Source organism: Falco punctatus (assembly GCF_963210335.1).
Source record: "Falco punctatus genome assembly, chromosome: 9".
Lineage (NCBI taxonomy): Eukaryota > Metazoa > Chordata > Aves > Falconiformes > Falconidae > Falco > Falco punctatus.
In genome coordinates this window covers 47,612,768-47,625,068 of record NC_137589.1, presented here as the reverse complement: position 1 = coordinate 47,625,068, position 12,301 = coordinate 47,612,768, and the positions used below count along the sequence as shown (strand labels likewise).

At 51.6% G+C, this 12,301-nt stretch overlaps 1 protein-coding gene across 1 annotated transcript; it reads right to left on the bottom strand.

Annotated features, from left to right (window-relative positions):
- Nucleotides 1-1,700: 1,700 nt before the first annotated feature.
- On the bottom strand, nucleotides 1,701-11,623 carry CUTA (cutA divalent cation tolerance homolog). The gene is made up of 6 exons (XM_080402270.1): nucleotides 11,295-11,623; nucleotides 8,681-8,829; nucleotides 5,003-5,062; nucleotides 3,677-3,722; nucleotides 3,274-3,323; nucleotides 1,701-2,735 (listed from the first exon to the last, which is right to left on the bottom strand). Exons 1-6 carry the CDS (start codon nucleotides 11,373-11,375, stop codon nucleotides 2,633-2,635), a joined length of 489 nt encoding a protein of 162 aa, XP_080258396.1. The 5' UTR covers nucleotides 11,376-11,623; the 3' UTR covers nucleotides 1,701-2,632.
- Nucleotides 11,624-12,301: the final 678 nt, after the last annotated feature.

Sequence of the window (12,301 nt, the reverse complement as noted above, 5' to 3'; positions counted from 1 at the left end):
GAGGTGGCGATGCCTCGAGCTGCTTCAGTCCTGTAGTAGGAGCCTGAATATTTGGCTTAGCAGGAAAAAGCATTTTAACTCCTTTCTGACAGTTTGCCCAGTGCCATGTGCCTGATGGTGTGCTCGATGGTGGAGCTGTTGACCGCTGGTGCGGGGTGAGGTCTGGGGGAGAAGGCTCCATCCAGCTCCAGCCATGAGATGGTTTGAGCCGAGTGGGGTCAGATGTGCCTTGGGGAGAGGTGCTTGGCACCCTCAGGGTCTGCATCTCAGCTTATCCCAGGAGGAGCATCTCTGGAGGGGCCCCATCCTTTCGGGAGACGCGCTGCCAGGACCCCTCATCCCTGGCAAGGAGGGGTGCAGCTCCTGCAGCCAGCCAGGTCACCCCCCTCCTGTCTTGGCTTTGTCACCAAAGGATTGATTTCAGTATTTCCCTTTGACCAGTGCCTATGAAGCCCTTGTTATTGTCAGAGTTGCTGCCGGAGGGGCCGGGGGCTGCCAAAAGCTGTGCCAGGGCCGAGCAGGGTTATTTCCGTGGGATGTGCCAATGGACATTGCACTTGTGGCTGTACCCACAACACGTGGCCCTGGTTCCTCTGCTCTCCCTCTCTGTTCCCTCTCCCCCTGGCCTCTTGCAGAGAACTGAATGTGGAGCCTTTAAAAATATTTTTGTTGCAGAGTATATTTTGCATTAGCTGTAATAGATACTATAACGAGTCTGTGCACCTTCTAAAGATTTATGAGTTCAGGTTGCTGCTTGTAATAACCAACTCTTGTTATACCCAAGTTGTAATTAATATGTCTGATGTACAATTAAAAAGACATTTTTTTCTAACATAGCTGGTTCTTTGTAGTGGCAGGACTACTGAGTTTGGGCGCTGGAGGTCAGTGTGTGCTCCTGGGCAGATGCCCAGTGCCCACCACGATGCAGCTGGTGCTGCTGGGTCATGCTGTGCCAAGCTGAGGTGTGCCCTCGGCCGGAGAGGTGCTGCTGTGGAGCACAAGAACGGCAGAAGGATGCAAAGGGAGGAATGTGGGTGCAGCCGTGAAAGGTGTGGGTACAGCAGGGGACAGGGACACCCTTTGCAGTGATGGGTTTTGTAGAGGAAGGTGGCCCTCACTCAGTCCTACTGACTGGTGAGGTCCCAAATAGCCTCCATCCACTTAACCTTAGCTTAAAGCTTGGACACAGATCTCCAGAGGTCCCTTCCAACCCTGACCATTCTGTGCTGCCGTGATAACTGCACAACGTAGCACTGACAGGGCTAAGCAAAGCTCAGCTTTTGGGTGCGGTGCCAGCGTGGCCTGGGGGTGCTGGTGTTCACTTGATGTGCTTTGTTCCTTTTTGCCAGATGAGGTGCCTAGCTGGCACCCTGTTTCTTTGGATTTAGCGCTAAAATCTTTCCTCCTCTCAGAGTTCAGACCACGTTCACTCTTGTCTTGCCTTTCCTGCCCCTGTGAGCCTTCCCCACGCTACCTCTGGTGGTTGGTGGGGCCACGCAAGCCCAGGGACCCAGCTCTTGATGCCTGCAAAATGCCTTGTACCACTTCTCCATGAGCCCAAGATGAGCAGGCGGGAGCTCTGCGTGGGTCAGCATCAGGCCAGAGAGAGCCGCTGCAAACTCATGATGGGCCCTTCCTCCTGCCCAGCTCACTGTGGACACTGTGCCTGCAAACTGCAACAACACGTGAGCCTGCCCAGGTAAGAAAATTTCCCGTTTATTCCCTTCTCAGTCACATAAATAACTCAATATTGTTCCATAAGTTATAGCCCATTAAAATATCACCATGAGCATCTCTTTCCAAGGTTAAACTTGGCCTGGGTAGAAAGCCACCATCTCGGTGTGGGCAGGGGATGCAGGGTGATGCCCCGCAGCCGGGTGATGCCCTGGTCCCACCAGCACTTGGTTTCCCTGAACTGGCAGAGGATGCTGCCCAGCTCAGCCTGGCTCTCCCCGGCTTGGCCGGTAGGGCAGGGTCAGCACATGCGCTGCTTGCAGCTCCTGGTAAATGCTCACTTTTTTTTTTTTTTGAAAAAAACACGAGTTTGCTGTTTCCTTGGAATTTGTAAGACTCGAACCAGCATGTTGCATGACAGCAGGAGAGGGCATGAGCTGGCACATTGCGGGGTGCCTGGCCACATCCTGCTGCCTGCGGGCTGGGGAAGCGGGAGGCAGAGCAGGGCAGGATGCTGCAGCAGCCGCTGCAGGGGAGCAGGGGGCCAGGCAGGGTTTCAGGTGCTGGCTGTGGGATGCACGGCACTGGAGGGGCTGCCAGCCCCTGGCTTCCAGCTAGCATTTGCTGCCGGTGGCCTGAGACAGCCCCCAAATGCTGCAGTGTCCTGACATGAGCATCTCTGTATCCTCTGCAGCAGTCCCAGGTGCATGTAGCCCTTCCTCACTTCAGCCTGCGTCACCTCTGGGCTGCTCAGTGCTCCCTGGAGCACAGGGTCAGGCCAAGGAGGGGATGTCTCAAGTGCAAATGCAATTTCTAATCCCAAACTTCTGCATTATAGCAAACTCGTGAAGGTATAAGCTGCCTCCCCACGTGCATGTAACTCCTGCCTGTACAGGGAGACCGGTGTGGCTTCAGGTTTCACCTGGTCTCCCCAAAAGCGAGGCGCTTTCTGCACTTCTTAGTCCGGTGGGACACTTTCTTCTATCCATTTGAGGTAGAGAGGGTTTCCTTGGTCAATAGGCAGGCTGATGATTTCAGGAATTTCAAAGGGATGGATGGATCTAAAGTGGAAACAGACGCCAAGGAACAGTGTCACTGACAGCCCCGCGGCGGAACAGAGGTCTCTGCTCCCAGCTGTGCGCGCCAGCCCTGCACCACGCTCTCCGCTGACTTCAAAGCACCCGCATCTTCTTTTGGCCATGTGAGAATTTTGCTTTGAGTTTGGGGTTTACCACAGCCAGCAGCTGACTGCCAGGGGCCCTGGCCCGAAGCTGGCTGCACTCACCACTCGGTGCTTGGGAAATGCAGGAAACCCTGCCAGGAGGCAGCCAGGGAATGACCTGCATTAGGAGAAGGAGAATACTTCGTTGTACCCAGTAAGGAGGGGCTGGCTGAAGCCCAACTGTTGGTGTTCCTGCCAACCTTCTCTTTTTTGCTCATGCCACCTCTGGGGTCTTCTGGCTCATAAGGTATATTAGGAGGAGTAAAACCTGCCCTGGGTGGGAAATGGCTCAAGGAACCCAACTCCCAAAGCTGAGCTGGAGATGGCAGCCTACCTTGGACTGGTAACCCAGTGCTCTTGCAGAGCCAGAGCCTCACCTGACGTAGTTGGACAATTCGCCTATTTTGGATGTCCTTGTTTTCACTAACTGTGGAGAGTAAAAGAAACAAAACAGAACAAAAAACAAGGGAGAAGTGAAGGGGATGGAGCAATCCTGCTTGCACAGTTCCACTGCACCCATCCAACATAGCTGGCGGTGCAAAAGGAGCCCTTCCTGGGCTCTTCCCCAGGGGATACCCCCTGTGGTGGCAACATGAGGGGCTGAGCCAGGTTGGTACACCCAGCTGCCACTGCCATGCCCTCAGGCAGGTACTTGGGGTCCCTGGGTACTGTCCCACATCTCGGGCAGGTTATGCCACCCTCCCTAAACCACCCTGCAGCCCCTTTTGGCTGGGGCAGTCTGGGATGGGGATTTTCGTGATGGGGGGAATTGTCACTTACCAGTAGTATTTCAGTGGATTCTTCCAGTTCCCCTTTCCAGAAATACCTAGATTTAAAAGAAGTGAAGCATCAGCAAAAACAGCTCTGGCTGCAGCCATGCCAAGCCCCCAGGGGGGTTAGTTTTCCTGCTTGGTGCTTTCTGCCTGTGGTTGTTCCTTTGCAAATCAGTGCTTGAGAAGCATCGCTGGCCCCAAAAGTCTGCCATGCACATAACTGAGCACCCCAGATTTACAGACTAGAGCCTCCTTGCCTGTGCCAGCCTTGGGAGAGCTGCCCAGGGAGGATGGCAAGGCAAAGGAGTGGGACTGGGGTGACTCTGGGTGCTGTGTGGTGGTGGTCCTGCTCCAAGCCGTGCCTGGGGGCTGGTGCCTGGAGGGACTGTAGCATGGCTGTAGCTGGGAGGCTGAGCACGACAGCATCACGGTTTTTTTCCTCTCCTTCCCTGCAGGAGAGGAGATGTACTTCTTGTGAGTCAGATATGACCTTTCAAAACATTTATGTTGACAGAAGGCCATCGTGATTTCATCTGCACGCCGGGTCCCTGCGTGAATAGGCATTTGGAGACGTTGTGGTGTCTCCTGAACCGGGCACAGAGGAAAAACCTGCAGGGCTGTGGGTAAGCCACTTGGCTCCAGCTGTTCCGGCTCGTGGGGAATGAAGCATAAGGGGGAGAAGAACGTTACTGGATTTTCCCTACTTTAGCAGCCTCATGGCTGGGCTATGGAAGAGCCTGGGGGCTGCACGGTGAGGAAACCCTCCTGTGGGGAGGCTGTGGCATAGGGACCCACTCCCCGCTTCCAGCAGGGCCAGGTCAGGGTGCTGCTATGAGCAAAAGGCTGTTTTGGGGCTTTGTTCTTTAACCCCTCTGACAGTGCAACCCCTTTGTATGGGTGGCTGAGGGTACCCGCAGAGCATGGCTTGTTGTAGTTCAAGGTCAAAGATAACTGTTCGTCCTTCCTGAAAGTGCTGCTTAATACTGTAAAAGCCTTTTCTGGTCACTATCTTAGCTTCTTTTTAGATCCTCTAAAAACAAGTGCCGTGTCCTCAGGACCATAAATCACCTTGCTCTTTGCGAGCTCTCCATGTAGCCAAGTCACCAATAAATAAACGGTCCCCTCTGGCAGTCGGAGCCTCTGCACTCCTTAATAAACTTCATGTACTTTGCACGGGTGAGGATCATCTCTACCCTCTGTAACAACAAACAGACCCAGTCGCCTTCTGGAAACTGCCTCCTCCCCACGGGATGTCCCCCTCCCCCCCCTCCCCTCCCCCGCCCAGGGATCCTGGCTTTGCCTCCTCCATTAGGGAATATTCAGCCCGACTTACAAGGCTGAGCTCTTCGGCAGGATGTTCACGTAGGCAGCCAGCTTCTTATCCATGATGGCCCTGGGTGAGAGAGGAGGGGGTGTCAGTGCCTGCCCCCAGCTCGCTGCACCTCAGTGCTTGCCCCCAGCCATGGGGACATTCCCTTGTGCTGCCCCTGACCGCCAGCAGCAGCTTTGACATTAGAGACATGGGATTTGGAGTTAATTATTACCCTGAGAAAGCACAGGCAAAGGTGACCTCTAGCTGGAAAGGCTTCATTCAGCTCAGTCCTCCTGGCACGGCTCAGGGACCCTCCTGCTGTCCCTCCCTGCTAAGCAGGAAGGTTGGGTGATGTTCCTGGCCTGGAGTAGCACAAGGGACCTGTGCTTTGCACAATGCAAGGACCCTGCCCAGCACCAGCCCTGTGCCCATCTGGCTGCAGGGACACCAGGGCTGAGCCGTGGGGTCGCAAGAACCGGGGCTGGGACGGATGCAAAGGGGTTTGTCTCCCAGTCAAACCGTGCCTCTTCCTCACATAGCAGACTAAATGTGGATCTTGTTAAATTAACAACATCAAGGTTTTTCTACCCAAAACATCCTAGAAATCTGAAGCCCAAATAAATTCCTTCCCTCTGGCTGCCTCCTTTAGTTGTGGGCTGATTTGTTATTGCAGAGCTGCTTGGCTCTGCCAGCAGAAGTGATATTTAAGTGATTAAAGAATACTGAAGCAATCTCAGGCTGGATTTTTAGAAGAAGTAGGTCAAATGTTGTGTTTTCTGACCACAGCAATGTCTGGGCCCTTCTCACGGAGATGGCAGCCCTATCCCTCTTGCAGGCAGCTCTGTTAAAGGCGCCGCACTAGTGACTTCACCTTTGGTTTTCTTTAACACTGGCCTTGCTGGGCACTACTTTGTACCAAGTGCTTTAACAATGTAAACATTTAACTTCTAGATGACCTTGAACTGCAAAGAACATGGGAGTTATTAGATATTGGAAGGTTCGGTTCAACAACCTACAAAAATTAACTCTTAGTGAGCTGAAGAATTAAAACCATTCCAATTAACTACTGTTCCAATGCAAACTCTCTCCAGAATGCTTTTCACTCCGAGCAAGTTAAAAATGTATTATCTTTTCATCCAGGGTATGATACAGCCTAGAGGCAACTACAAACGAAACTGTAAGAAACTCCTAGCTTTCAAAAAGACAAATTACAAACTGTAAAAATATGACAGATGTGGTGGCTGCCTAGCACGCGCCCCAAGACGAGCAGAAGGACAAGAGGTGCCTTCCCCCATGGCTGTCACCTGAAGATACCCCAGCCAGGGTGCTAATGTCCAGCTGCATCACACCTTGCAATCTGCCCTGTGAGCCTTAAGGAAAGCTGGGCTCTTGTTTGAATGTGCATAAGCTCCTTTGCACGTCTGCATTACCGGCTCTGCTTTCTCTGCCTGTTTGTAGGGTTTATACCTTGCAGCTCTGAGCAACCTCGTGGGGCTGCAGGACAGGGGGGACTCGGGAGCAGCCTGCGCGCTGGGAGGAAAGCAGCCCTTCCCCATATCATCCAACATCTTGCCGCTCCAGCAGTGCGCTAGAGAACCGGTGTCTGGACCCACCTAACTTGTGGGACTGGGTTTAGCATTTAAGCCCAGCAAGGCGATGGAGATAGGACGGAGCTGACGGCTCAGAGGCACCTCGATCTGAGAGAACAGCCGTCCGAGGAGGCTCCGGGTTGTTTGCTCTCACCATGTGTTGCCAGTTCTAGGCATTTAATGCTTGTAGAGCATCTTGAGTTAATCTGTAGACCAACAAACTGCAGCAGCATGAGCGGAGATATCCCTGCTGCGTTTGTCATGTCAAACACATGGCACAAATCATTTTGTTTTTGCTGCCTGCAACTTCCAAGTCAGTTTAGCGCAGGAACCTTTTGATTTGGGTGAGTACCTTCTAATTGCTTCTGCTCTGTCCCAATAAGCTGTGATCCTAACTGAGATCCTGAACTTTGTTCTAGCAAGCTGAGCGGAAACAAGCGCCCACCATGGGAACGGGAAACATTATAAGAAGCTGAACGTGATCTGTGGAAAACATCTGCATAATGCATGATATCTTTGGGTTGGGCACTTAATGTGTGTTTCTTTGTCCCTGCCTCACAATAGGCTCTGAATTGAGACAGATAAAATATTAATAAGCAGAAAAGCAAAGAAAATGACATGCACAAATCTAAGGCAGAACTGGAGGCTGAAGGGCTGCTTGGCTGATAGGTAAGTTATGCGAGATGCAGTTCACAGCAGGCACAGGGAAGAGGCCAGGTCTCCTGTGTGGACTTGGTTTTTTTCCTGAGCATTTGAAGTTATTAGTAATCTAGATAAACTGGGTTAGAACTGACGTAACAAACAAGCCAGATGCTGAATTCTACCTGCAGGTAGTCTGCTTTTACAAACCTTGAACTCATTTTCCTTAAAACCAGCAGGAAAATTCCTCGCAGACTGATCCATCAGAGTGAGTGCTCCGCTGAGCAATGTAGAGGAAGAATAAACATGACAGCACAGGAAAAAGGTGTGTGGGAAAGTACATGTAGAAGCCCTGTGTCATCCCCTACAACCATGGCTCATTCATCCAAATTCCGGAACAAAGGAACAATTACTCCACCAGTAAAACCACAACCAAAGTACATACATCTCAGCAATGGGGAGTGATTTATTTCCTCTCCCTTCCCTGCAAGATAAGGAACAAAGAGTGGAAAACATTTGCAAAGCCGTCAAGATGAAGGATTTTCAAGAACTGAGGCTCTTTTCACCAGCCATGTACAGTTACTCCTTTTTTCAGAAGACATCAAGAAGTGCAGATATTATTCTATTTGAATTTCTTAATACAGTTGCAGTATTTAAGGTGACACAAAATCCCTTTCAGTAGCCTGTCAGTTCCTGAACGACTGTTTGGGAACACTTTACAGAAGATGGAGAGTTTTTGGCAAGTAGCAGGGAGAGCAGTGCAGGAGGTGTTGCAGGAAACTTAATGGTCCATCATAAACATTTCCCCAGTCAACATGGCTTCAGTTCTTTGAACAAACCATCTATTGAGTCAGGGACTGACAGATGTGTGAAAGAAACTCTGCATGCAAAATATCATGCAAAGTATCTCATACATTAAAAGAGATGAAAAAAAAAACCCAAACCAACAAGGTAGAGCCCTCATTCCCTGAAGCTTGCTTGGTGAGCTGAGTGCTGGCCTCCGGGTGGTACCTCACAAGTGCCTGTTCTGTCTTTGCTGTGGACCACTTTCGCCTTTTACCTACACCTCTCCTGAAATTTGTGGTCTGTGTTGTTCTAGAGAAGAAGAAAGACTGTGGCAGATCAGAGAACACGGGGCTGGGGCTTAATCCATCTGAGGACCTTGAGATTTAGGGCCATGGCTTTAAAATAGGTCTTGAAAATGAAAGGCAGCGGAATAAATTGAGAATTGGCTTAATGTTACCATGGCATTGACTTCAGAGGCAATTGTCAGCTTTCTTTTAGAAAGCACAGCTCTTGGTAAGTGGATATTTGATACAGAGAGAGCAGAAACAGAAAAGGAGTACCATTCAGGTAGAAGTATCAAGTACAGAGAACTACCGATCCTCTCGAGGGATAAGGCAAAGCTTTATTCCACAAGAAGCCGCTTTCGAACAATTTGAGCAGGCGAGCAAGGGAAGCGTCTCTGTACCTGGCAATATCCTTGGCAATCTGCTCGTTGAGGCAGTTGATGAAGGCAATGGAGTGGGTCCCAGGGACGTAGCTGCCGGTGACAGCGGAGTGCAGCTGCAGAGCGAGACTCCTCAGCATCGGGTACATCAGCAAAGCCAGAGTCACCACCTAACGGCAAAACACGTGTCGATGTCAGGTGAAATAGTGCATTTTGTAAGCCCAAGCGTTTACGTTGCCTGTGGCTCAAGGGCGGTCTCCAGTCTTCTTTCAACATCACAGTAATGCTAGCTGTAATGTACATGAAAACACGCTCATAGGGAGGTTCGTTCCCCTCCATCGGGGCCAATTAGTACTGTGCCAAGTGCTTGGGGCAGGAAAGGGTCAGGTTTTGAGGCTGTATCAGCCCAGAGGTCCCCAGGCCCCTGCTGCGGGACGTCACCCCCCAGACCAACGGCGGTTACAGATCCCACTGCAAGGTCCCAGAAGCCATGACTGGCTTTCTGAAGAAAAATAAGGAGGTCGGTCACTGATGGTCTCTGTTGAAATGCATTTCTACTGCAAAAAGGAGCAAGAAGGCAACCACCAGGCGTGGCTCCCACACCAAGGACATCTTTCCTGCTGAGGACACATCCTGCAGCCATCCTTCAGCTGTGTGCCCAGGGTAAGGCATGTCCAGCCCTCTGGGAAATGGTGGGGATGGGACCCTCTGCCTCCCCAGGGATGTGGAGAGGAGGAGAGCAGTGTTGGGTAGGGGTAGGGGTATGGCCACGGGAAACAGATTTGGGCTGGACCTGATGCGGGAGCAGAGCTGTGGGAAGCCTGCAGTAATACAGTGTGTGCTGGGACCTGGAGAGCTTTTGTCCTGCCCCGTCAGCCCGGGATGATTACTCTCTTCTGCAGATAGATGTTGTGCAGCCCGCCCAGGCTATGATACAGACCCACACAGCAGGCAAGGGAAGGAAAGACTTAATTGCAGGTTTTAAGCCCATTTCTCTTATTTGAAATTGGATCCTTTTGGGCACAGAAACCCTAACAGGTTTTCTTTTAGCAGACCACACAGCCCAGGTCTGTAGGGCTGTCTCTGTCTGATGGAGCTGCAGAAAACTATAACGCTTTCTCCATGGGCTGGCACTGCAGTGGCAACAAGTTGGTTTTGATGTACATTAGATGCTATTCCTGGCAAGCCCCTTAGCTGCTCTTTGTGCTCACGTGCTATAAACACAGGCATGTAAAAATATATAATTATCTCAGTGGGGACATTGCTGGAATAGCAAGGTTAATTTGGTGTGCTGAGTAATAGCTGAAGGATGGTGCCCGCACCCTGGGCTGCAGCGCTCGCTGTCTCTGCACAGCTGCTCTTCCCTTTGTCTTTTGTCTCGTTTTTGAAATAAACAGCATCTGGCCCTTATTCAACTACAGTGAGAAAAAACATGCTTGTAAGTCTAAGAATATATTCCTTTTCCCCCCCTTACTTCCACCCTGCTTTGTCCTCTGAAAAACCTCCCATTACAGGGCCAATGTCAGAGTTTGTTTGTTTTTTTAAAAAAGATCGAATTAAAAAAAAAAAAAAATCTCTCATTGTCACCATGAAGACAGGAGCTGCTTTCTGTCTGGAAAATGACTGATGTGCTGTGTTGGTTCTCTCCTCTTTTCCAATCCATTTGAAGAAATAGTCTTTGTCATCACAAGGTTTCTCATAATAATTTTAGAGCTTCTTTTGTGCTCTTTTTTTTTCCACCAAGCCATTTAACAAATATTATGCAACAAATCCTTGAAGCTACTCACACAGTTACATGCCAAACAGAGATACACTGGTGTACCTATTTTTCCAGATTAGAATGTAATCATGCTCCTGCTCAGGAGAAAAAAAAATTAAATCCAACCTGTTCAGCATGTCAATCATTAATCTTCTTGGAAGATATATGAGCATGTGATGAGCAAATCCTCAGAAACATTTGTGATTGAATATTAGTACAAGAGTGACCACTCCCTTGTTTTTTGGGGTGTTTCCCCCCCCCCCCTTTTTTTTTTCTGAAAAGAAAGACAAAGCTCCCTATTTGCCAAGGGATGGTGCAAAAGTGAAGGAGTGAAACTTCAGGATTCCTACCTGGAAAACCAAATAAACTCACGACTGTTGAATGTTGAAGCGAACAAAACCAAAAAACCTGCTGGGAGATTTTAAGTATTTCACTGAAAAGCACTGACCAGCAAAATGACAGTTGAGTTTGGAGTCACTAAGACTTCTGAAAGATTTGTTTTGCCTTTGGTAAGCTAAAACCAGCTTTAGTTGCTTTTATAATTTAAATTACCATGTTAGGACTTTTTGCCTAGTTTTGATGAGGTTCTGTAGAAAAAAACCCAACCAAACCCAAACACAACTAGCGGCAGACTACGCTGCGAGCTTCCTCAGCGCAAGTGGAAAAAAACTACTAAGAAATCTGCTTTGCTTTCTGGAGACGGAGAGTACATTCCTCCTGCATGGTCTTTTTTGCTTTTGCAGAGGTTCCCTTATAGACGGAGGCGTTTCCACGGTGGCTTGGGTTGACACCCTCCGCGCTCCCCAACGTGTCACCCGTGTCCCCCCACCCCAAGCACGGAGCCAGCCCCGGCAGCGCCGCAGGGCTCCCACTTACCAGCAGCAAGGTGCCCCGGCTGGGTCGGGGGCAGCCCTGGGCAGCGGGCAGCAGCGGGCAGCGCTGGCTCAGCCACTCCATCCCCCCAGCCGGCCGAGAGGCTGGGTCCCCTCTGTCCCTCCACCTGCTCTGCCCCCAGCTGGGATGGCTGCCTGGGAAAGCTGCCCGCAGGGAGCAGTAACTCCTCCTCCTCTTCCTCGCCAGCTGGTACCCGCCTGCCCCAGCGCTGGGCTGATGCACAGGCTGGTGGGCCTGCACGGTGTCCCCGCGGCGCTCCCTTGTCCCCACGAGCCCTCCCCTGTCACCCTGACCCTAGAACCCAGCACAGCCCGGCCTGCAAAGCTGGGGTGGGCAGCTGCCGGGGCCCGGCACCCCCAGAAGTGGGCTCAAAACCCCCAGTAGCACCGGTGCCATTATCACAACCATCCGTACCATCTGCTGGGGACACCTCTCACCTTCTGCTGGGGACACCCCTCCCTCCAGTGTAAGCACTGGGGTGTGCTGGGGTCCCCCCAGTGCCACCTCAGGTGCTCCGAGGCACTTCTCCATGCCGTTTGGCATGCTTGCCTTGATTTTCACATCTATAAAAATACTTATTTTCACCGATTTAGTACTGTTGGGGCTCCATACTCTTTGGATAGACACTCCCAGGGAGCTGGGGGGTTGTTTGGGCCTCCAACGCCCGGTGGCAGCCGCCCCGCGCCCCCCCCCCCCCCCCCGGGGCTTTCACATGGTCCTGGCAGCTGCTGGGGGACGCGTCTCCCCTGTTGTTCACGGGCTGAAAATCGGGTGGGAGCAGCGAACCCCGTGTTTTCCTGCAGCACAGCCCTGCTGTCCCCACGGTGTGAGGCAGCACATGGGGGTCCCGGCACTGCAACCCCTCCCAGCCAGGGGGGCAGCTCAGCCACCTCAACATCGCCAGGGGAAACGCCCTGGTCCCCACTTGGGTGGACGCGCTCTGCCCCTCCGGGCGCTGCTCCCCACGGCCCGCGGAGTGCCGCTGCCTG